This window comes from Amblyomma maculatum, chromosome 1 (genome assembly GCF_055883805.1).
Source record: "Amblyomma maculatum isolate TAMU_Amacu chromosome 1, ASM5588380v1, whole genome shotgun sequence".
Lineage (NCBI taxonomy): Eukaryota > Metazoa > Arthropoda > Arachnida > Ixodida > Ixodidae > Amblyomma > Amblyomma maculatum.
In genome coordinates this window covers 325,919,240-325,944,682 of record NC_139344.1, presented here as the reverse complement: position 1 = coordinate 325,944,682, position 25,443 = coordinate 325,919,240, and the positions used below count along the sequence as shown (strand labels likewise).

General features: G+C 43.8%; 2 protein-coding genes and 1 long non-coding RNA gene across 3 annotated transcripts; 1 reads left to right on the top strand and 2 right to left on the bottom strand.

Moving 5' to 3' along the window:
- Window positions 1–442: 442 nt before the first annotated feature.
- LOC146207341 (uncharacterized) lies at window positions 443–2,720 on the bottom strand. The gene is made up of 5 exons (XR_014702782.1): window positions 2,631–2,720; window positions 2,322–2,465; window positions 2,024–2,170; window positions 1,750–1,883; window positions 443–636 (listed from the first exon to the last, which is right to left on the bottom strand). It is a non-coding gene; the product is annotated as an uncharacterized LOC146207341 (long non-coding RNA).
- Window positions 2,721–10,422: 7,702 nt separating this feature from the next.
- On the top strand, window positions 10,423–12,419 carry SerRS-m (Seryl-tRNA synthetase, mitochondrial). Its single transcript, XM_084586227.1, has 2 exons — window positions 10,423–11,460; window positions 11,738–12,419. Exons 1-2 carry the CDS (start codon window positions 10,669–10,671, stop codon window positions 12,257–12,259), a joined length of 1,314 nt encoding a protein of 437 aa, XP_084442353.1. The 5' UTR covers window positions 10,423–10,668; the 3' UTR covers window positions 12,260–12,419.
- Window positions 12,420–13,122: 703 nt separating this feature from the next.
- Window positions 13,123–25,368, bottom strand: LOC146207339 (pre-mRNA-splicing factor ISY1 homolog). The gene is made up of 9 exons (XM_084586277.1): window positions 25,193–25,368; window positions 25,050–25,072; window positions 24,810–24,976; window positions 24,319–24,431; window positions 23,687–23,748; window positions 22,183–22,238; window positions 16,851–17,098; window positions 15,507–15,599; window positions 13,123–13,321 (listed from the first exon to the last, which is right to left on the bottom strand). The coding sequence occupies exons 1-9, from the start codon at window positions 25,193–25,195 to the stop codon at window positions 13,211–13,213; spliced, it is 876 nt and encodes a 291-aa protein (XP_084442403.1). The 5' UTR covers window positions 25,196–25,368; the 3' UTR covers window positions 13,123–13,210.
- Between the last annotated feature and the right edge of the window lie 75 nt (window positions 25,369–25,443).

Genomic DNA, 25,443 nt, shown 5'->3' with positions numbered 1-25,443 from the left:
GCCCAAGCAAAAAAAAGTGTGTGGCAAAAGATAGGGCCGACCTTTCTCGCCGACCAAAAAGTGGCCGGCCGACCTTCGGCACCCGAATGAGGGCCGGCGTCGGGGATTGACACTGACCTAACGTTGGCCGATTTTAGGCAATCGACTACGGCCCAACCTTTTGGCCCGACGTGACCGACCACCTGCCGCACGTGGGCCTGCCGTCTGCCAGCGTTACTGAATGGTCGGCCGCTCGTCTGCCCTAGCATTTTGCTGACGAAAGACCATACGTCGGCCGGTTGCTTCCCGACGCCGGTTAGTGGCCGGCATCGCCCCTCGTGCAGGTATCATGCCATGCATTTAATATATCGTGGGCCATGCATATATAACGGGGTAGCACATACAAATGCATCAAGAAAAGCAGTAGCTTTTCTGATGCCATGAAGAAACAAAAGCTGCAGTATTTGGTGAAAAATTTATTTGTCAACAGCGTTCAGAAAAAGCTCGCGATTTGCTTTTTAATAAGCGTGGATATATGACTGCGCGTGTGCCACATATGGAAGATGGGCTTGAGGCTTGGTCTCCTTCTTTTGGCAGCCTGTCGATCACTTGATGTCTGCGACTGGTCGGATCTGCGGCAGGTTCCATCTTGGTCAGCTGTACGAAGACAAGTGTTTTAATGAAATATTTCCTTTTCGCCTAGACTTTTACATTGCAGGCAAATATAGGGTGAAAGGTAGAAAAAATAATGTCTGCTCACTGCCACCAACTGCACTATCACATCAATATATTTTATGCGCTTGACTTCATGCGACCCTACTGAAAACGCATTAGCGCAAAGCCGCAATAGGTAATCAGGATCCGTGAATCCGCGAGAAAGGCGCGATCACTTCGTTTTGCTGGAGTCATGATGTTGCAATTTGAAACCGTAGCGCAGTCAAACCTTATCCTCCCGAAGCGCGTTCTTGAATGCTAATGCTGCAATTTAATAATTCTAGCAAAACCAAGTGTCCCCGCTTGTCATAGAGCGCGTATGAGGGATTCCAACGCGGCTGAACAAAGTTTCCGCGATATTTCCATGAAACCTACAATAAGTTTATTCCGTAGAATACAGCTTAATTTTCTCAAACTAGATGGAACTTTTACAGCAAAAGCGACCGGATATTTAACGATAAGTCATCTGATTTATTTTCGTTATTTAACAACCGAGCATTATTTTAAAAATTCGGCTATTTAGACAGCCCAACTCTTAGAAGCTTATAGAACCCGTTGTAAATTTTTAAAGCTTGAAACAGGTTAGCTGAACACCTCATGAGCATGTAAGCACCAGGAAATAATCCGCACGATGAAAATACAACTGCTTGCCCAGAAAGCAAGCGCACAGAGCAAAATCAATGTGAAACGGCTCAGATCTGTGTGCATCACATATATAATTCCAAAATCCACAAAATGAACGCACTGGCTCACTTACCTTGCCAGCATACCGCATCACTCAATCATCAATTTTCACGTATAGACATCATTACAGCAGCAAAAAAAAAAAAAAAAATAATAATAATAATAATAAACACGGCATAAACATTGTACTCAGTCCTGGCACGAGCTTGCTTGGCAGCAGCGATGATGCTTGTACAGCTTCTGATCGCTCCTATGGCGAGGGGTGCTGCAATATTTATATCAGTGATAGCATTTGACATTTAACTGGGTTGCATGCGTCCCATCGATGTGAGTCGGATAATCGAATTTTTCAAACAAAATCAGCGCTAATACCTGTCCGGCAAGTGCACCGCCATAAAGAAGTGAAAGGCCAGCGTTTTAGTGTAGAGGAGACCAAGGACTTCGGGCTTCGGCGAAACGAGCTTCCACTGTCGCAGCCAGTTTCCAGATCAGCTGATATCGCCTCCCTGCACGATCAGCGCAGGGCGCGCATACCAATTACAAAATATGCATTTACAGTAACAAGATGCGCATAAGTCTCAAAACAATACATAATTAGTTGCAGTTCATTATCGTATAGAAGAAAATCAGCGCTAATTTGACTTACCTGATGGGTATACATGTCAGTGCATGCACTTCGATATGAAGTGAAAGACGGGCGTTTTGGGGCAGAGGAGATCGGACCTCGGACTGCAGCGAAAAGAGCTAATTCCACCGCCACAGCATCGTTTCCAAGTCGGCTCAGCACGTCTTCCTGCGCAATCAGAGCGAAATGCGCACACATCGATTATAAAAAAAAAAAAAAAAAAATGCACGTAGTAACAAGATGCGCATATATATACGCGCTCCAGAAACAGTTGCAGTATATTGTCGTATCGAACAAAATATGTGCTAATTGGACTTACCTGATCGGTATAGTGAGTGTCCCTCCATGTTAAAAGGCGAGCATTTTGGGGCAGGAGATACCGAAGGACCCAGACTGCAAAATGAGCCAATTCTGCCACCGCAGCCAGCCGCAGCCTTGTTTCCAAACGGCTCAGCAAGTCTTCCTGCGCGATCAGCGCCCACACCAATTATATATATATATGAAGAAAGATGCAAGGGGTATATAACAAGACGAACATATGCTCCAAAACAATACATTATTATGTTCAGTATAATATCGAATCTAGCAAAAAGCTCCTCTGATCAAGACCGAAAGATCATGTACTTACGCATGTTTTGGTGAACTTCGGCACGAAGAATCTGTACAAGCGGCTGCAATCATCAGCTGCATATATGGGCTGTTCTTTTCAAACGCTGACTGCACCAGCTGAGGTTGAGACAGATTGAATTTGCGCGAAATAAAAGCGGACGATAAGATTAGGCAGTACGCATCGCGCCCACACGGAGGCTGGCCGTCGACTGAGTGACGCCGCGGCCGCGCATCTTAGCTCGCGCGGGATGTGTTTTCCCGCCATTTGGACATGTGACCTCAAGAAGGGAGGAGGGGGGGAGAGAAGCTGCAAAAAGCAGCGAGAATCTCCCTGTGTGCGGTGCATGCAATTCTTTTTTTTTTTTTTTTCGCGCTATCTCTCTCTGCTTCGGCATTCCTGTCGCCCCCCGCGGTAGGGTGCCTCGATGCCTTTCGCCTCCCCGTGGTTCTTTCCGCTTTGCCGCAAGGAAAAGAGATGGGCCGATGGGGGGCAGCGGGTCCCGCGCAGCGAGAAGCAGTTTTCTTTCTTTTTCACGTACTCCCCCTCCCCCCCCCCCCCCTCCCTCGTCGTTCAAGAAGCGTCGAGGTAGTTTCTTTTCTTTTCTTTTCTTTTTTCTACGGCTTCTGTAGAACCCCCGTCTTGATACCAGCGGCTGTAGTTCTTTGCATGAAAAAAATATGGCTTGGAGTGAATGTATGTAATGTTCTTTTAACCGAATATCTTCCACATAAACCAAGTGTGGGGCAGTAGAACACCTGCAGCTTCATTTAGCCAAAATAGCAAGACCTGGCTACGTATATAGTGTCCAGTAACTTTATCGGAACCGTCTTGGAAACTTTTCCAAGACGGTTAAGTTGCAGAACACTGTATATTATGAGTGCTTTTGCAGAGATTACATAGTCCATGCGGATTTATACTTCCCAAAGCAGTACGTGGGTTATTTAGAGTCCCTCGGGCTGTCATATTAATCGCAAACCACATTTCCGTTTTCGCGTTTGGTTTCCATCATAATGCGGCTTCTGCAGCTCGACTAAAGCCCGTGACTTCGAGCTCAAGCTGGTAAATAACGATTGAATCACATAGTAACTGCTGCAAGTTTCTGACAAAAATATATTTTGTCCATTTGTTCTAGGGATGCATGAAAATCAGTAGAAGGTCGCAGGGCAAAGTGCACCGGATCCGGATGAAAGCTCATAAAAGCTCACCGCCTCTTTTCTTGACCCCGTACGAAATGTAAACTCACGGAGGCTGCGAAACGAATTTAAGGGCGTTTAGGATTGATAGGTTTCGAGGGCACTGGCAAAAGTAATTGACGGTTAACATATAAACCTTAAAGGCACGTGATCTCTTCGGTTTACCGTGGGTTTGCTTAGAGTTATGTTATAGGTTAACTTTATGATGAGGTTGTTTAAATTCAGAGGTTACCATTTAACCATAAAAAAAAATGGACAATTACATTCGTAGGTTCATAGCAGTTACCGCGCAAATCTTAGGCACTTAATACTAAGTATGCTTCAAACAGACAATCAGCGCCTACCAGTTCACAAATTCAAGCATAAGTTCATGACAACTCGCGATCAACCACAGAGTGTACCATACCCGCCGCGGCTCAATTAGCGCGCGGTTAAAGCGTTATTTCAAAATATGTATAAATAACAGTTAATTTCACCTCCTGTTGCGCAATGTATATTTCTATCAGCAGGCTCAAATGATATAGTGTCAATATATGTCATGCACGCGGTATAACTCAATGTTGCATAAAAATAGCTGTTTCAATGATACGAATTTTCCACTTTTCTCCTGCTAAGCCGACTGCCTCATGGAATGTAGAGGGGAAACCTGCGGTATTGCAGGAGACTTTACTTTGATAATGGACAATGTTATTTAATGATATATTATAGCAGCAGTGAATACGCGGCTGGGGAAAAGGGGATTCGAGGAACTTTATATATATTCTGGCATTTTATACCATATTTCTGCGTGTGAGGCTGACGTTGAAGAATTTAACAATGTAGACCGCCACTGGTGCAGGAACCGATCGATCCTCGTCATGTTGCGCGGGATTCTCAAAACGCAATCCCTTTGAATTTTCTCAAAAGAACCAAATGTTACTTTTTGCACAATGCTTGTGTTCGCAGGAAGTTACGTCCGACAGGCGAATCGTCCGGGCGATCGGCTCTTTGCGTGCCTTTCATTTTTATTTGAAAACTATCAGGACCACATTTGTGTTCTGGATAAACACAGTCGGCCTCGGCATATTGATATATAAGGAATAAAGCTTTCCTAATCCCCGTGTTTTAACTGAGGCGGGCAAATATTTGTCCCAAGCTGTTCCATTTATCCTCATGTCGGCAATATACCCGAGTTTCGTCTATCGAGAGTGCAGCATATATATGCGAAGCGTTACAGCTCATTTGGTCCAAAAGCCACCTCGCTAACCCGGTTTTCGCTTGAGAATCGTCGAGTTTTGTCTGAAATATTCGGAATGTGGTAGTAAATATGCAGATGCGGTCCAGGTTCCCACCGGGATCTGTGACAGATGCTGCGCCTTTACTTTCCTATAACCAATTTGCAATTAACTGCGGTTGTCCGCCGAAATAGAGAGATAGAGAGAAGAATGAGAAGGCGTTGTATCCCGTCAAACGTTAAGGGGAAGCTTGAGCGTCCCCCTAATTTTTATTTCCTTCTTTCAATTATTATTAACTATTCCATCGTACCACTGTGTAAGGTCGTGGAACAATTTACTCTGTGCGACTGCAGACGTGCGTAAGTGCGTGCGTGCGTACGTGCATGAGTCACAATAGTCACACTAGGGATAGATATTAACTCAATAATCTCGGACATCTTGTTCATCCTAAAGTTATAGCTAATTAACGTATGCGCGATACTTCTGATAAAGCCTAGTGCACACAGGTGCCAACTTTCCCACATCTGTGTTCCTTGATTGTTTATTGATCCAGCCTCCCAATGATACGACCCTGCATGGCTTAGCACGTGTTTTCTTGTGTATTCCTCTTGCAAAGTCAACCTACTTTGATTATATTTTCACTATAGCTTGGTGGTGGCGCCTATTTGGGTTCCGCCTTGTCTTCATTATGCCCTTTGTTGTGCGCTATTGGGTATCCGAGTTAGTGGATCACATAGGTTACGTTGGGCGGCCTTAACTTTTATACTGGCTTGGAAGTAGAAGGCAGATGTTTGTAGTGCATGGTCAGGGGAAGCAGGCGCACGTGTTCGCATAGTTAGAGGAGATGTTCGTAGACGGAGCATGGATAGCCATAGCAGTATCTAATCTCTGCGAAGCGCTCTGCTATTCTGCGCCCCTACACATATGTGCCAAATGTATGCGAAGTGGGAGACGCCTGTTGCACCCAATCTCCCGCATGCTGGAAGAGACTTTCGGTGGCGCACTGAGTGTGGCGTATTCGATCCCCACCAAATTAAACAGGCTTTACAGCTGGCATATTGATCTGCACTGTATCAACTTTGGTCAGGTCGAGTCTCACACACGTGTCCTTAAGGACTGTGTCGCAGCTTGGACATTCCGCTGCCTAGCGCCGTGAGCTTTTTCGTCGCACAGTGGAAGGCCGCGCGAAGCGTTCGAACAACGTGTAGTGAAGTCCGTGGGATTGATCATTTGGCAGAATAGGAACGCGGTCGATCGTATTCTTTCGGTGACCCCGTTGTCTACTGTTCCCCATGCTAGTGCGTCTCACCTAGATATAGCCATCTGTTAGCTCTTGGAGAGCAAAGCTTTATCCGGAGGTTGTTGACGCGGCACATCAAACTCAGGAAGGTCACTTGTACATCGAAGTGATTTGAACTCGGTTCTTGTCTTGAAAGACGCAAGCCTGCGGCTCACGCGTATATGTGTGAGCACAAAGGATCGAGCAATCGACTGTCTGGAAATTTGTTAGGTGGTCAGAGCTCCCGAGGGAGTCCTGTTGCAGCTGCGCATTATTGATATACAACGTGTGACCAGAAACTCACTGCATTATATATTTCTTGCCGCTACCTTATATGTTCGGTACTGTTTGCTGTTTTACTGAAACATTATTTATTGTCCCAGTGTGCTTTGCTATTTCCATGTTTATCAATAAGATTTCTTTGGTTCCCTGCTAAGTAAATGGTTGAAGTTCACGCCTATGACGTCATGATCGTTTCTACTCTCTTATCCCGGTACTTTTCAAGCAGAAGTCTTAAGTTTCTGGACCTATGCAGCATTCCTTCCATATGCAGGGCTATTCTACAAGCGATCTCTCGGCTTAGTACGTACGACAGATAATTCGCTTTAATCCCTTCCGATACATGTTCACGCCTTAAAACTAAAAGTTCTCCATATTATTAGTCTGAAGCCACAACAAAAACCCGAAATTGCGGCAGCTGCTTCAGGAAAGAATTCTTTTCAATTAGCTTCTTTTATTGCGCGTACCTCGTGTAGCTCTCAATAAATATTATTAATTTTCAATCACTCTGTATAACATAGGGGTCTCAAACTCATATTGATATGCAGGATGCGTTGAGAAAATATGTCTCTCGCGGACCAGGAGTGGACAGTAACAAGCAAGAAAATATAGAAGCCATAATTCAAAACAATCTGTAAAACAAAAGCGAAATACTAATAAAATAAATAAAAATCAACTGTATCGTTCCTATGAAACCACACTCCCATTATTGAGCAAAAAGAAAAAAAGGAAAAAACAAACAAACAGAAAAACAGAAAAAGCGGAGCATCTTCGATATTTTTTGTCCAAACGCGCCGGAGGAGCGCGTTACTTCAGGATGGCTTGGCGGAGTTACTGAAAGGATACAGCGGTTGAAAACTGTTACAGTCACTTGTCCTGACAATATATAAATGCGAATGAAAAAGAGGTCTGGTTGTCCAGCGCCTAGTTATTGAAGGTAACAAAGTTGACTGTCTTGTAATTTTAACTAATAACGCGCAACTTTGGAAAACGCGCTTGCATTTCCAACATTTCGTTCGCACGTACAGCGTCCTCGCGCGCTCGAGATCGTCTCTTGGTCGCGCTCTACACTTCTGCAACGAACTTGAAAGCACGCACGCACCCACGAGCACAAGCTGCCGAGTCTTCCAAGAACTGTTGACAAGAAGCGGGGGAGGAGAGGGGGTTAGTTTCCGGTGTAGAATCGGACCGCTCGCTGCGAAAATGCGCCCCTCCGACTTCCGAAAAAAAAAAAAAAAAAATGAAAAGAGCCGCCCGTCCCACCCCGGCAGGTCGTAAAAGAGGATGAATGGGCCACACGCAAAGAAACAAAACCAAATGACAAGGACGCTGGCCTGTTTTCTCGCGGCTCTTAGCTTTACCAGACTGTTTTGAGAAAAACAGTATGCGATTAATAACCTGGACAATAATCATTTTCCTTCGTTTTTTTTTTCTTCATGTATTTGATCGTAAGACAACTTTGTTCGAAAAGAGCTCCTTCAAAAATAGTATACAAATACCACAAAACTGCATGCTCTCTTCAAAGTCGGCGTGTATACATTTCTTCTCTCGCCCAGTCAGGAACGCTCGCCACCAACTTTCGAGCTGCGGGGGTGACACAGTTGCCCCGCCCTTCCCATTTTCCCCCTCTTTTCCGCCCTTCCTCCGAAACGTCCGAGCGTGAGGTCGGTTTTGTTTCGTCCGAGTCTCCCTCCGTGTACGCATTTCTCTTCTCCTGCTGCGAAGTAGTGTTTTTAGAATTTGTCTCTGCTTGCCTGCTGGAGCGTTCGCCGCGGCCAAGGCTTGCCAGTGCCCTACGCATAATTTCTGCCCCCCGTGTGCTTTTTCTCTTCTGTCCGCTTCTTTTATTTTACACAATAGCCTTCTCCTCCCTTACAATGCGAAGTTGCGTCTACTCAAGTGCCCAGCTGCCATATAGCGAATTTCAGTGAGTGATACGGGCTAAATGGGGTGTACGGGAGCTTGTGCGCCAAAAATATAACTGATGTTACATCACCTACAGCTGCGCTTCGTAATAAGCAAACAGTATAATGTATAATGACATGATCTACACATGAAATCGCGGTCACCTTGTGGCGTGCTGTTTATCAGAACTCGGTAAATAATTTTACTAACAGCTATAAGGTTCACTAAAAATGTGAGCGACAAGTTAAACAAACAATAGCATTAATTAATGTAACAAAACATTTACAATAAATAGCATGTATCATTTTGTTCCATACTAAGCGCAAATTACATAACATCGCGAAAAACCAAAGCCGAGTAACAGGCAAATTTAAAAAAAAAAGTAGCAGTCATGCTCTTCATAACCTTTTTTCAATGTACCGCCTCAACAGTCGGGCCGACGCATTGCCGCACTCTTGCCATTAACCTGGCGCCGTGCCCGGCATTTAGTCCGGCCAAAAAGTCGGGCCAAAGCCCGCTGCGAACTACTTGCCGAAATGGCTAGCGGCTACCTCCGGGCCGACCGCTTGCCGTGGTTTACTAGCCGACTAAGTAGGCTCCCGACCATTTTCCGAACGTCGGCCACACGTAAATGGTCGGCCAAGGATGCTTGGGAGGCTGCCCAGGCTAGCAGATTTCTGTGTGTAATTGAGGCAATCTGCGCAGCGCAGTAGTAAACATGACACCCACTGCGTTACGTTCTAAGGTTAGTGTTCTTATGCACTGAAAAATTGGCTAATTTGTTTGCATGACGAGATCTATGCCCTGAAAGAACATACAAAACACAGGCCAGGGAGTTTTTTTTTTTTTTTTTTTTTTTTTTTTTTTTTGGCAAGAGTGAGCAAGCCGACGGCGCTCACACTTGTTTCATAGCATTAACAAATTAATTAATGGAGATAATGCTTTGCTTCGAAGCCAAAGCTGTCGTAATGTAGTTATAATTATACTGTAGCCATGTGCAGTGCAACAGCAGCACGCAAAAGCTATGAGTGTGCTGGCCGCTCCATGCTTTCGCGCCGCGAGTAGCAGACGACGCGCTCGGTAAGGAGCAAGAGTTGACTGCAGCGCCGCTAGTTCTCGCGACCGCCACTTGAGACACTCTCTCCTCCGCTGGGCTCAGTGCTCTACTAGAATATTGGGAGCACTGTAACTGGGCTATCGGTATGGGAAGCTGTGAAACTGAGTTTGTTCTAGTAACGTGGTAACGTTGCACCAGGGCCCGGGAGGCGTCATTTCCTGGGGCCAGTTTTCGCTGAGTGGGAGCACTGTAACTGGGCTATCGGTATGGGAAGCTGTGAAACTGAGTTTGTTCTAGTAACGTGGTAACGTTGCACCAGGGCCCGGGAGGCGTCATTTCCTGGGGCCAGTTTTCGCTGAGTGTCCGCTCTGTACTAATCTCTTTATCTTTGACTGGATTGTGTCATAACTTACGGGTCGTAACACAGGAAACAGCATAAAAAGCTGCTTCTCCCCCAACACCTGCTCCCTGCTCCACAGCCCAGTCAGCCCAGTCAAATCGATTTCTCCAGTCCCAGTGTCGTGAAAAGGTCGGCGAAAGGTTGCTAGGTGCAAAACCTGCTTTTTTTTTTCAGCTCTCTTTCTTTTTTTTCTTTTTTTTTTTTTTTTGTAGCACTAAATAGCGCATTATGCACCAACGTTGGTGTTAAGTGTATGGTTAAGTGTGTCAGTCTATCCACTGTCTCTCCTCGGTCCTTTGTCTCTTTTGCGCTGGTCCTCATAACTGATTACATTTTCAACGCGCAAGCATAAGCCCACCCGTACACACGTATCTTGCAGGAACGTTGATCATTTTGACTGTTTGGGTGGTTTGGGCAGTTTAGGCGGTTTAGGCATGCATGGTAGGCTTTCCAGTCTGCGTACCATGATTCTCAATATGGCTGCCTACAGGCTACACGCCTCCATGTGAGGCACTGGGCTAGCTACGCATGCATATAGTACACTGTAGGGCCACCGTGCCACTATACGACTGTTGACTGCAGCAGACGTGTTTTCATTTGCATGCGTTCGGTGATTAAGGCTAAAGGACTGGCGTTGCTTGCCAATGTAGTTACGTGAGAAGAGAGCATGCTAGGTGGTGATAGAGTACTACAGTGTGCTGTAAACGCTTGTTCCACCTAGCCGTCAGCATGCCTATGCGCACCATTCGTCTCATCAGGCCTTTGCTTGCGGCTGCGAGGCGTGGAGCCCAGTCTCTAGTTCCCGCAAGACTGTTCAGAGAGGGCACAAACCGTCTGTTTGACCTCGACGTCGAGTTCTACGCGGACATTGCGAACCACGACCTTATCGCAAAAAACCTCACAAGAAGAGGATGCGTAGCGGACTTAGACGAGATCAGAGAGCTGTGGGAAGAGCTGAAGCTGAAGCAAAAAAATGAGCAGATGCGAATTGACTTGCAGCGTGCCATTGCTAGAATGCCCAACATGACGCACCCGGACGTGTTGGGAAGAGAGAGCGACGAACCAGTTGTCGTGGACGTCATTGGTGAGAAACCGCAGATGGACTTCGTTCCGAGGCGTTTTGAGTACCTCATGACGCGGATGGGCCTGCTTCAGGCAGACCCTAACTTTAACGTTATGTGCGGCGAGCGTACGTATTTCTTTCGCGGTGACCTAGCGCGGCTGGAGGAAGCGCTGGTCTCCTTCACTGTCGACAAATTGCTGAAGAAAGGCTTCACACCAGTTTATGTTCCAGACCTCTTGCATCCCGAGCACATGGAGGCATGTGGCATGCTCACGACCGGTCTACGAAATCAGGTGTACCGGCTTAGGACAAACTGGGGAACCGAGGTGTGCCTTTCGGGCACGGCGGAGATGGGCTTGGCCAACATGTACCGCGACCAGTGCTTGGAGATGTCTGACCTGCCGCAGCGCGTCATGGCAGTCAGTCGTTGCTATCGAGCCGAGATATCGTCCACGAAGGTGACGTGACGTTTTAACTTTGTATGCATGGGTTGTGGAAAAATCCTCATTTTAAGTAGCGACATATTTCGGCAGCAGCTTTCAAGTTGCTAATGCTGTTTATGGGCACTCACCTACATTCTATATTAACCTTACCCTCTCAAGCATACAATGCTCATGCCAGTTTTTTGGAGTTTCATGTGGCTTGCTTTAGCTTTTAGCGCTATTATCCGATCTAAATGTGCATATCTAATGTTCCTTTTATTTGTTAATAGGAAACTGTGTTTATCTTTCTCAGGTGGAAAAGGGCATCTACCGCGTGCACATCTTCACCAAGGTGGAAATGTACGGCTTCGCTCCGCCTGGTCAGAGTGCTGAACTGCGCAAGGAGTTTGTTGAGATCCAGAAGGAAATCTGCAGGGACCTGAACCTCCACGTGCAGCTCCTAGACATGCCCCCCATCGACCTCGGCCTTCCGGCGTATCGAAAGCTGGACATGGAGGCCTGGATGCCTGGTTCCAGACGATATGGCGAAATCACCAGTGCTTCGGATTGCACCGACTACCAGAGTCGCCGGCTTGGCATCACATGCCGACGCACTTTGGGAGAACCACCGTCTTATGTCTTTACAACTAATGGCACGGCTTGCGCTATTCCCAGGATGCTCACTGCCATTGTTGAGAATTACCAGCAAAAGGACAATTCTGTGGTTATCCCTGAGGCACTGAGGAGGTATATGAACAACAAGACTGTAATGGAACCATTTGGCACTGAGCGGACACCTCGGTGGGTGCCATTTTATTTCATGGAAAATAGGTAATGTGAGCACATCTCCAGATCACAAGACATGCTGTCTGAATAAGAAAGGGTCTGATTGTCTCGAATTGAGTCTTTAGCTGGTGCTAAAGCTTTAGTTCTAGCTAGGCTAGTGCACAATGTCGGTCATTACGAAGAATTAATAAATTTTGGTGCAGTAATAATATCAGGTGATTTTGTGACAGTTATTCGGACAGAAATGCCATATACATGCTCTGCAAGCCATCAGAATGAAGTTATGAATATACGACATAAATGAATGTTACTCTATCTTCAACGCTCGAAATTAACTTTTTTCTACTTAACTAAAGCATAGGATTTCATTAGTGTTTTGATGGCAGTCAACTTCTGATATCTGTTGTTGGTGCATTAAAACATAAAAGGCATGACCATTTTCACATTTTGTATCCTGGTGAAGGTGAGTTTTTCTTTGCTTTGGACATTGAAAACAAAATTTTTGCTTCAAAGTATTTATATTTTAAAATTAATCTGAAACATCCCTTCAGTTCAGTTGCTTCAGAATAGAGGACTGCTTTCACAAATGTATTGTATGAGAATATATTCCCACTTTCATGATTTTTCCATAGTACTGTACTAGCACAGAACCGGATTAATTGCAGAAATATGGGAGAGGCCTTCGCCCTGCAGTGGGTATAGTCAGGCTGATGATGATGATGATGACATTTAAACCACTAAAATAGCCTGTGGTACTATAAGTGTTCTGTTATTGGGGTCCGTCATTCAGTGGAAGATTTTGACACCGAAACAAATGGACTTCTGGAGCTTGCAACTTTTCTTGTTCTATGGTATATATTTTGCTATGCTCTACCTGGAAGAGGTTAAAGAAATGTCTGCAGAGCAAGAACCTATAGTTATTGCACTTCTGTGCAAAGCCGTGAAACATTTTATTTTAAAAGTGAAATAAGAACTGTACATTTCCCAAGGACACAGTGTGCTACTGTATCCCCAACATCTCTTTTACTTCCTCGGATTCTTGCTGGAGAACATCACTTGCATATTTTTCCAGCAGCTCCATCTTTTTTCTCCGCACCAGGGCCTCTTCAATCTGCGCAAAACCATATTTCGTGCAGGGTTAACACGAACAGTTCCCTTGGCATCAGCCTTCTATTTGCCTGCGGTTGTTTAAGTATCTATGCACGAAAGAAATCATCACAGTCACTGCCTGGCACTCAATTTCTTCCAAAGATATAAAATTTCGGAGCCTACTTCCACATGGAAGCATCGCACGAAAAAAAAAAAAAAAAAAAAAGTCTACAAAATATGTTGGAGCATGTTTTAGGCATATAAAAAAATTGTTCCTTGGATTATACCTCTGTCACACGAACACTTTCGATCCTCATTGAGCTCTATCTGCATTCAACTCGGTGATGATCGAGGTAGTCGCACGGCAACTTTCAACAAGCCTGCTTGGCTCAAAGCCGCTTCCTCAAGTGCTCTCTGGGTTTTTCAAGCACACTCGAGAGTGGACGTTGAAACCCTCGTCATCACTGAGCTCTAAATATAAGAAATTAATGCAATAAAACCTCGAATAATAACACAAATGAAATGTATTAAAAGCATGATAGAATACTGTTAGAACATTATGCTCGTTTATATTATGGCATTTTTAAAATCTTGACAGCACACTTGGCACCACCTAACACACATGAAGGAAACTTCCTAATGGTCATTCAAAACACCTGTGCAGCACTGCATGCTTCAATCCTTCTTGAAAACCTCAATGAGGATCGAAACTATTTGTGTGACAGAGGTAGCACTCTCGGTACTTGTCCTTTCTTCACCCACTTTAGTTTCAAACAGACCATACCGTAATTGCTCAAGTTACAGCAGACTGTTTCATTCTACAGCCAGCCACAGTTGTTGTGTGTTACCACTGGACTTTTCACCCCACCATTAGCCATAGAATGACGTCTTGAAGCCTCCAGGCTTGCGCAGCAGTGACTCTCATGCAACGCATGTCTGTGTTGGCGGCCTGTGTGATGTCGCGAAACCACAGGCCATGGCTGGCTGAATTGGCAAGCGCTGCCAACTTAGGCAGATGTGGGAATCTAGCCCACTGTAACCTTTGGATTCCGAGTCTAAACATGCTGCCCCAAGGCCACGCAGGCACACTTGTACGGCTTGGTTTGGGAGGACTGTGCATCTATGTTAGGTGGTCTTTTGCATAATGTGGTAGATTATGACTTTATGCTAATGAGTATGTGTGACCCAAAACCAAAGCACACCTAATTTACATTTGGCCTAACAATGCTAAATCTCCTGCCATTTTTATTTTCCTTTTTAAGGGGTCATGTGTCCGCATGTTCTTTTTGCATGCATGTCAGAGTGGAAGCGACAACCACCACGGCTTGCAAAGCTTCTTGGCACATCTTTAAAGCCATCACAGCTCCCCACTACAGAAAAAAAAGAAGATATATATAACCCCAGCTTTAAACATGCGAATGAAAAGTGAACCTAAACAGTTAACTGGAATGAAAGCGCTATGGCAAATTTCTGTATTTAGGTGTGTCATCACAACCTTGTGCACTGCTGGATCAATGCTGCTCAGTTTATGGTTATCACTATGCATAGTGAGGCTCTGGCCTCTGCAGTGAGTTTACCACACTGATCCTTGCTGCCTTACAAGTAACAAGCTTTAAATGCTTTCTACTTCAACTCACTTTTTTTTAGCTCGTTTGCAACTTTGTTACTCAAAGTTGTATATCTTGCATAAAACATAACAGGAAAAAAAATTGAAATTCTAGCCTCCATACCAGATATATGTACTTCAATTTGCAACTCTTTGGTGGCAGCTTGAAGCATGCCATCTAAAATATCTGCTTTTCAAAAAACAACCTTTCTTTTCTCCCTGCATCATCACTTGCACTGCCCCAGCAAACTGCTTGCAACAAAATAAGCAGGTGCGCAATGCTTGAAGAAAAAAAAATTAGTTGTGATTTAACTCTGGTTTACCCTAGTTGAATTGCGATAGCAATGGCGGAAGCTTCTTTTGCCTGCTACATTATTCAACCCTATCGCTCCCTATCAGTGTAAGGTGCTACATTATTGGGGACACTTAAGCTCATCCTTTAAGAGTATGACGCGAGAGCGTAAGTTATCAGTCTTCTTCTTCTTTTGCTCCTCCTCCTCCTCGGCTGTTCAAGGCCAAGCGTGGCCTCCACCAGGGTCATGCGACGGCTTGAAACCTGGCGCAGTATTGCTATTACAATAAAACTTTTGCGGCAGCTTACCTCCTTCTGTGTCGGCACTGGAACATGGGCGATAAACCTCGCTTGCTCTTCCGCACTCTCTGTGATGGGTTCATCCTCCATTTCCTCGTCACTCTGAATGAACCAAAGTGAAATTCAATTACAGAAAAGAAACACCACCTTTCGGCTGCAGTTCCCCTTCGATAAAAGTGTTTTCATAGTTACGGGCATGAGCACAATTTTACCGCACATCCATACCATCTAGTATCCACATACATTGTGGTAGCCCAGATGCTGTACTTTTTTTTTTTTTTTTTTTTTTTTTTTTTTTTTTTTTCCCCCGAAAGATGCTGTACTTGCTTGGCAAAGAGTGAAGAAGGAACTGTGCCCAGCATTAAATAAACTTCCAAAAGACAGACTCGTCGAACACATATTATAGGCCAAGGAAAAAAAAAAAAATTAAAATGGGGTCTTAAAATTGCTGTGCAAAAGCATCCTAACTATTAGGGGGCTTTTAGCTGCTTATTATTCATGATCATGACCGGGATCAAAGCAGTTGTTTATTGGGACCACTTTTAAAAGTACTATAGCGAGAATGCAACAAAACAACAGCATCCAAGTGCAACTGCATTAAAAGAAGAGCACCATGAAAATTTTAAGCATTTAGTTTTTTCATGTTGAAAGTGGGCATTTGTTGATATGCACTCTAATATATTAATAAATAAGGTAATAAAGAGTTCACATAGCAGAAAGTAAAATATCCAGTTTTATTGGAAGAAATTATACCTCCTTAATTGTTTCCGAAAATGTTCTGAACATGTGAAAAATTGCTCCATTACTGAGTAATGTCAACAGTGGGTTGCATATAAATAAAACCTGATGTGCAATCTTACCTATGCTGTTGCCTACCTGGACAAAAATTTGAACAATTCGTTCAGTGGTTTCCATTACGTTCCATTACATATTTTCTCAAAATAAAAATAAAAATGTTCTAAATGCACGCAATGCAATGTTTGCAGTAAAACTGCATATGTCTAGTAACATGGTGCGCATAAATAGAAAGTTCCACTGCATGGAAACCGTTTTTACTCTAACTTCACCCAAAATGTAAATTTTCCAGCAAAGCTCGCATACCAGCCAAAATTTTCAGCAAAACTATTTTCATCACATATTCTGTTTACTTGTAAATCTCACCTACTAAATAAGAAGCTGCTAGAGTGTGGGCCTTTCTTTCATGGCACACCAAGCCCAAGACTGCTGACATTAGCATTACAGGTGCTTTTCCACTTCTGTATACCTAATAAAGATTTAGAACAAATCTTCAGTTCCTCTTGAGCTCTAAATAAAGCAAGCAAATTACTCCAGTAGCAAGAGTGAGACGGGTACCTCCGGTTCCACAGCATAGATGTTTTCCTCCTCCTTTTCGCCGCTAGCTGCACCCTTGTCCCCTTCAGTTCCCAACTTGATCCCTTTCTTCTGTGCTTTCCACGTGCGCACAGCCTTGGCTATGGCCACCTTCTCTTGCTCCTGCTCCAAGGGCATGAGGACACCATCGTCATCATCCCGGTAGCCGTAGTAGTCCGCATCAATGTCCCGCATGATCTCTGCTCTTGTCCGTCTTGGAGGAGGAGGTGCTGCAATCACCACAATTAAAACCAGATCACATCCTGTGCAGGACAGAGGGCTCTCCTCTACAATTATTCCTACCCTGCTCTAACTGCAGTTTCCCTTTCCCTGCTAATTTCGTAATCTCATCTCTTCACCTGCAATGTGTTCTCTATATTCTGTCATACAAGCAGCGGAGCCTAAAAGCGTCTCGGTGGCAGCAGCAGGTCTACTTCAAACAAAACTACAATGTCTTCCTTTCTCTAGGCTGTTCATGGACATTTGTGCTACAGCAAGCATTTTAGCAGAATCATTTTGTAGCGGTAAAAACACGGACACAAAGAACACAAAACACAAGGGACACCCGCTAGCGGGTGTCCCTTGTGTTTTGTGTTCTTTGTGTCTGTGTTTTTACTGCTACAACAAGAAATTACCAACTAGCCCAACTTGACGTTTTAATTTTAGAAGTTTTAAGCATGAATGCTGTTACACCGTCCTACTCAAGCAGTAGAGAATGCTCTCAGAGGTTTGTTTTCTCTTTCACTGCACAAGTTGGAAATTATGAGATTCACACAGAGCCCACAAAGCACAATAGGGCTTTATTTAGTCTATCACAACAGTGTGTATCGGCTGTGAACTCTGCATGTTGCCATTTCACTTCTGGTCATATATTGTTACAAGTTTTGAGGTAGAAAACACAAAGCAGCATCATGAGAGCTCAAAGTCATGCAGCTGCATTCATTATGGTCAGCAGCATGAGAGAGTCACAAGTAAAGTATATACCATCGTTTGGCCAAGGCAACCCGGTAACCACACGTGCATATGGCCAACAGTGGCTTGCTATCAACTAACTGCTCGTGGGACATCATACATAAAAACAGGAAACCAGCATATGCCACTTGTCATAACATGGTACATTAAATAACCAAGGAATCAGTGTATGTAGTTAATCCAGACTGTCTAACTACTTGGATCTATACAGATCTGGTTCAGGTACTTGAGCATGATCCCAGAAAGATATTCACGTTTACCCCATAGCCTCCTTAGTCTCTTCAAGTTTATCATATAGCCAACTGAATCTCACTTGTCACCCAAACTGTTCCCTCACTTCAGAGCAAGTCTGAACTGTACTTGTTACAGCTAAGCAATGTGCATACCGATCTATCACCATCTTGATGCCATTGTATCAAGCATCCTACACTAATCAATGCTGTTTTTCACTTGGCGCTAGCAGCTAGGAAGTTTTGGTGATAGCTCCGACGAAACTCTGATAAGTCTAGCAGGAACATGCAGACATGCTATAAATGAGCATCATCATCATCATCATCATCATCATCAGCCTGATTATACCCACTGCAGGGCGAAGGCCTCTCCCATATTTCTCCACTTAACCCGGTTCTGTGCTAGCTGCATCCACTTGACCCCTGCGAACTTCTTAATCTCATCCGCCCACCTAACTTTCTGCCGCCCCCTGCTACGCTTTCCTTCCCTTGGAATCCAGTTTGTTACCCTCAGCGACCATCGGTTATCCTCTCTTCGCCCTACATGTCCTGCCCATGTCCATTTCTTCTTCTTAATTTCCACTAGAATGTCGGTAACTTGAGTTATTTCTCTGACCCACTCTGCACGCTTTCTATCTCTTAATGTTACCCCTACCATTTTTCGTTCCATAGCCCTCTGGGTTGTCCTCAACTTAAGTAGAACTCTCTTGGTTAGCCTCCACGTTTCAGCCCCATAGGTGAGTACAGGCAAGATGCAACTGTTGTATACTTTCCTCTTGAGCGATACCGGTAAGCTGCTAGTCATAATCTGCGAGTGCTTGCCAAATGCGCACCATCCCAATCTTATTCTTCTTGTTATTTCCTTTTCATGGTCCGGATCTGCGGTTACTACCTGTCCTAAGTAGACATATTCGCCTACTACTTCCAGTATTTCGCTACCTAATGTAAACTGCTGTTCCTTCCCGAGGCTGTTGAACATTACCTTAGTCTTCTGCATATTGATTTTCAAGCCTACCTTTCTACTTTTTCTATCTAGGTCATCAATCATTATTTGCAGTTCATCCCCCGAGTTGCTTAGCAAGGCAATGTCATCAGCAAATCGCAGATTACTGAGGTATTCTCCATCTACCCTTATCCCTAACTGCTCCCATTCCAAGTCTCTGAATACTTCCTCTAAACAAGCTGTGAATAGTACTGGGGAGATTGTGTCTCCTTGCCTAACACCTTTCTTTATGGGAATTTTGTTACTTTCTTTATGCAGAACTATGGTTGCTGTGCAGCCACTATATATATCTTCCAGCACTTTCACGTACGGCTCGTCTACCCCCTGATTTCGCAATGCCTGCATCACCGCCGAGGTTTCAACTGAGTCAAATGCTTTTTCGTAATCAATGAATGCTATGTATAAGGGCTGGTTATATTCCGAGCATTTTTCTATCACCTGGTTGATGGTATGGATATGATCGATAGTAGAGTACCGTTTCCGAAACCCTGCTTGATCCTTTGATTGATTGCAGTCTAAGGTTGTCCTGATTCTATTAGCGATTACCTTAGTAAATACCTTATACGTAACAGACAGTAAGCTGATTGGTCTGTAATTTTTAAGGTCCTTAGTGTCCCCTTTCTTGTGAATGAGGATAATGTTTGCATTCTTCCATGGTTCCGGTACCGTCGATGACAACAGGCACTGCGTATACAGGGTGGCCAGTTTTTCTAGCACGATATCCCCCCCGTCCTTCAGCAAATCTGTAGTTATCTGATCCTCTCCAGCTGATTTCCCCCTTTTCATAGTTTCTAATGCTTTCTTGACCTCGTCTTTCGTCACTGGTGGAACGTCTGACTGTTTTTCCCTACCGTCAAACTCATTACGGTCCTGACTACTTTGGCTGCTGTAGAGATCTGTATAGAACTCCTCGGCTACTTTGACTATCTTGTCCATATTAGTGATGACGTTGCCCGCCTTGTCCCTTATCGCATACATCTGGTTTTTGCCTATGCCCAATTTCTTCTTTACCGCTTTAAGGCTTCCCCCGTTCTTTACAGCATGCTCAATTTTCTCCATGTTATACTTCCTTATATCGGCCACCTTGCGCTTATTGATTAGCTTTGATATCTCGGCCAATTCGATCTGGTCTGTTGGATTGGAAGCTTTCATACTCTGGCGTTTCTTAATCAAATCTTTCGTCTCCTTAGACAGCTTACCGGTATCCTCTCTAACTATCCTACCGCCTACTTCTACCGCGCACTCAGTAATGATATCTCTGAAATTATTGTTCCTTGCCTCTAGGGTAATGTCGCCATCCTCAGTTAGAGCTGAGTACCTATTCTGTAGCGAGATCCTGAACTCTTCTGCCCTCCCCCTCACCGCTAATTCGTTGATGGGTTTCTTTCTTACTAATCTGTTGCGTTCCTTCTTCAGATTTAGGCTAATTCGGGACCTCACCATCCTGTGGTCACTGCATCGCACTTTCCCGATTACCTCTACATCCTGCACAATGGCGGGGGTTGAACACATTGTGAAGTCAATTTCATTTTTAGTCTCTCCGTTAGGACTTTTCCATGTCCATTTCCGGTTCTTCCGTTTGCTGAAGAAGGTATTCATGATTCGTAAGTTACTGCGCTCTGCAAACTCAACTAGTAACTCCCCCCTGCTATTCCTAGAACCAACGCCATAGTCACCTACTGCCTTGTCTCCTGCCTGTTTTTTCCCTACCTTGGCATTGAAGTCGCCCATTAGTACAGTATACTGCGTCTTTACTTTTCGCATTGCCGATTCTACATCTTCATAGAAGCTTTCAACTGCCTGGTCATCATAACTACTTGTAGGTGCATAGGCCTGTACAACCTTCAGTTTATACCGCTTATTAAGCCTAATTACGATGCCTGCAACCCTCTCATTAATACTATAGAATTCATCTATATTACCCGCTATATACTTATTGACAAGGAAACCTACTCCTAGTTGTCGCCTCTCTGGTAAACCTCGATAACACAGGACATGCCCATCCTTCAGTACAGTATATGCCTCATTCGGCCTCCTAACCTCACTAAGCCCTATGACATCCCATTTCATGCCCTCTAGTTCCTCTAACAGCACTGCTAAACTAGCTTCACTAGCTAGGGTTCTAGCATTAAACGTTGCCAGGGTCAGTTTCCAATGGCGGCCTGTCCAGCGGAGCCAGGCTTTCTTAGCACCCCCTGCTGCGTCACAGGTCTGACCGCCGCCGTGGTCAGTTGTTCCGCAGCCGCTGGTGACTGAGGGCCGGGGTTTTATGGAGCTTATCATAGGAGGTTGTGGCCAATTACTGCACCAGGGTGGCCAACTCCTGTTCTGGTGAGGGAGTGCGTTGCCGGAGGTATTCACCGGCATCAGGTCGCACTTCAAACCTGTTTTTATGCAATTCCATCGACACTCGGATTTTTTTTTTTTTTTTTTCATCCGGTGGAGAATTGCGCGGCACTGGGATTTGAACCCCGGTCCTCTTGCATGCGAGGCGGATGTTCTACCGCTACGCCACCGCTGCACTCCTGAGCATACTGAGCATACTGTTTACCTAAGGAGGGAACAAGAAAAAATAACTGAAAACTGTAAATCACAGGAAAATTCACTTAGTACAATCTACCTATTTAGGGTTTGCTTCATTATAATATTTTTCATGCCCTAAAACAAAGCATACGTTCGTAGCTATAGCAGGAAAAAAAAAAAAAAAAAAGAAAGAAAGAAAAAAAAGAAAAAAAAAGAGAAACAGATGTTAACCATGCAAGATAGCATGCAATGCAGGAATTACTGTGCTAAATAATAAATATCAGTTTTTGATATTTTATTACACCACACAAGGAATTCTGTGCGGCATTTATTACAGACCTGACATATACCTGACTACAGTTGTTTGTAACCCCCTGTCTTAACAAAAGAAAACCCGAACAGGGAAAGGGCTAGTAAAACAAGTCAATTTTCAGTTCACATAACAGTACCGAAAGTACTCCACCACCAAAATGTTGAAGGAAAGACCAAAATTGAAAAATGAAAGCCCATGTCTATGCAGTACACAACTATGGTCATCTCATTACAGTATTGACCTTAATGTTATTGGGTACACTTATATACTCACGCTCTTGCTCAAAGAGCTCCCGCACACCTGGAAGATCCTTTGCTGCACCAAAGTATCTGGTTGACAGGAAAGAAACAGAAGCTGCTTAGAACAGTGCTCAGCTACTCTCTAATTTCTGCATTCTAGATGTACCCCATTGAAGTAATATTAAACTCTGCGCACTCACGCATCCACCCACACTCGTGCACATATCAGGCGATATGAGCAGCATGTCCCCAAAAATTAAAATTTTTTGATTGGGTATGTCTTTTTTGTATTTGGCTAACATTAAAACCTGATTAGCTCGAACATTTTTCATTGTCCCAATGGCTTTAAAATAACAAGATTTCACTGTATGTATTCACTACCAAGTCATTAATAGATGGTCATGCCTAAAACCTGCAACCACTTTTAACGGTATTTTACTAGTCTCCAGTACATACGACTATTCTTTTTTTAACTTCTACGTGAATGACCCATGTGCCATCAAAAGTAACATGTTACCATTTACAAACATGACACAGTTCTGGCAATTACTGCTGAACTACTCAAGATTGCTGAAATCATAATAAATTTCAGTGCATAAAAATATTTCTTTTTGTAACAAACTGTTATTAAATAAAGAGAAAACAAAATAACCTGTTTTCAAATTGCCCCATACGCCGGTGAACATAGTGCCCTGCTACCCGAGTACTGGGCTGAATGAATTACAGTAAGCCAACGTGATTTCATACTTGGCAGTCACCCTGCATAATTTCAACTGAAAAGTCCACATTCAAAGTCTTCTGTAAAAAGCTGTAATACTTCTGCTATGCACCTATGAACGCATGCAACTATTTCAAAGCAAACACGCCGAAACCTTGTTTTTCAGCATCGTACAATCAGAGTTTACATACATATTGCAATGAGTTCTTTGGCCTTACTTGTCTATCATACATCGATCCTGCAATAAAACTGCAAGAGATATCTTAGACTTATCAATCTTTCACCCATCAGAACTCCATCTAGAACATATTTGTAGCAAAATTATGTGACATTTAGATTTATGAGAAAAATTATTTAGCTGTTCTTGTCAGTAACATGACTGACAATCGAATCAACTTCCATTTGTTTCATACACATTGTATCCGCCTAGTTATCACTTGGCTTTGTATGCATGATGCTTTCGACATCTAACATTCACTATGGTCAGTGAAGTCTTGGTTTAGTGGGGCGAGCATGAGGTATAACATTCCAACTCTATTTTGTTTTCACCTCACATTGTTAAAGCAATGAAAAACTTTCTCTTCTATCACATGTATTTTAATTGCATAGCTTTTGTCACAAAAATTGTTATTTGTGGGGTTCAGCGTGTCGAAGTGACACATAGGCGATGTGGGATGCCATAGAGCAGGGCTCTGGTTTAATTTAGACCACCTGGAGCTTTTTTACATGCTCAACCTCAAGCTGCTAGCCTAGCCCTCCAGACGGTGTTAAACAGAAAAATGATCAACAACAATGTGGATGAAATGCTAACAATACTCACTTATAGCCTCGGTTTCCAGGCACCTCTCTGCCTTCCTGGTCAAGCATCTTGGGGCCCACTTTCTGTTATGAGCACAATAGTCACAAGTTGTTCAATGGCCTCAGAAACACAAAGCTAAACAGAGCAAGACATCACAGCAATGAGACCTTGAAGTATTAAATTAACTGGACAGCTGGAAAATATTCACACAAACAGGCATTCACATAATGCAAGTCAAAACAAACCAAGAAAATCAAAGTAAGAGATTAACATTCTTGTGTACTTTTCTTTATGACATTTGAATAAAGAATTTCATGATGCTCACTTGGACCTTTCTTCCAACAGCTTTATTGAGCGGAAGGTCTCAATGTGTGTATAAATGCTGCCACAACTCACAGCACGATGAATATAATTAAGAACATGCAGGTTTTGCAGATTTAATCATTCCTCTAAGATTCCTACAATGATTATTTCATTGCCTTTGGGAAGGGCTTCGTCTCCATTAACAAACTAGTGCACCAATGTTTCATCCAGAAATTGTCGCCACCCTTCAATGGTAAAAAAGTTTGAGGAATCTCTCTACAGCAAGAAAAAAAAAAATGATTAAAAACAGTCGGCTCAATTTGCCCATCAACAAGCTCTTGTGTACTCACAGCATAGTCAGGCCCCCCAAGCTCTTTGATCCGGTCTTCCCAATGTCCTTTCTCTCGAAGCAGCTTATTAATTTCGTCATTAAGATCTCTGATGCGAAATTCTCCAAGACCAGCTGGTGAATAAAAAACAACAGACAATTGTATATGCAGCACTAAGCAAAATGCAAGTCTGGCCAGTAACAATGCAGCACCACAGTTCAATGTGTGTGGCCACAGCAAAGGCAATAATGGCAAGCATCATTTGCCTCAATTAAATGCAGTAAGCAACACTACAACGCTCTAATTTCTATTTATAAATGCACACTCTACAGTCAAACTTAGCGGGGCAAGTCTGGTAGCAGAGACAAGAAACCACCGAAAACCCTATGCAGACATAAACGCAAGTACTGAGGTAGTGCACTGAAACCTGTTGTTTGTTTAATGCGTTACTGAGTAATCACATTCTCAAAAACAGGTTGGACCTATGAGCCCAAATATATATGTCAACTTGCCGTTTTGTATCTGGGCGACTTTCTTGGCAATCTCTCGTATAACCTGCATCCTCCACTTCTCGCATTTTCTCAAATTGTGGCAGTTTGACGCGAGGAATGGTCGCCTCTCTTGTACTCCCTTGCCTTGCTCGGCCAACTGCGCGGCTCTCCATCGAGCCAGAGTTGTCCTTGGAATGAAGACAACATTTGAAACAACACACGTAGAACGACAGGAGAAAGGGCACAAATGAAGGTACTTACATCGCTTTTTCTGCGTTTCGGGCCTACGGTGGAGCACAAGAGAAAGGAAAATTCCAAACATGAGCAATCAAGAGACGTCGAACATAGGCAAGCTGACATATTCATGTTGAAGCGAAGTTTAGTCGCACAGACATGCTGCTTACCATTGTGATGAAGTACTGCAGAAATTCACGAACACCGAAATGAATAACTATATCTTATCCTTGTCAAGCAGTTAACGAGCTCAACGGTTCAAGAGAACACGAAACACAACGCAGAAGTTCCGATCGCTGCGATTTTATTTCTTGGAGCAAAGCGGCCATGCCACTTTGGCTTAGGCTTGGCTCGAACGTGGCTCAAACGTGACTCAAATGCACACTGCAACGTTTATTTTATGTTTACAATATATTTAATA

Coding starts and splice junctions, on each gene's coding strand:
- SerRS-m (XM_084586227.1), top strand. CDS start 10,669: ATGCCTATGCGCACCATTCGTCTCATCAGGCCTTTGCTTGCGGCTGCG. Junction 11,461..11,737: donor CCGAGATATCGTCCACGAAG/GTGACGTGACGT, acceptor TATCTTTCTCAG/GTGGAAAAGGGCATCTACCG.
- LOC146207339 (XM_084586277.1), bottom strand. Junction 17,099..22,182: donor GGAGCTCTTTGAGCAAGAGC/GTGAGTATATAA, acceptor TGGTGATTGCAG/CACCTCCTCCTCCAAGACGG. Junction 15,600..16,850: donor TCTATGCTGTGGAACCGGAG/GTACCCGTCTCA, acceptor TGGTTCATTCAG/AGTGACGAGGAAATGGAGGA.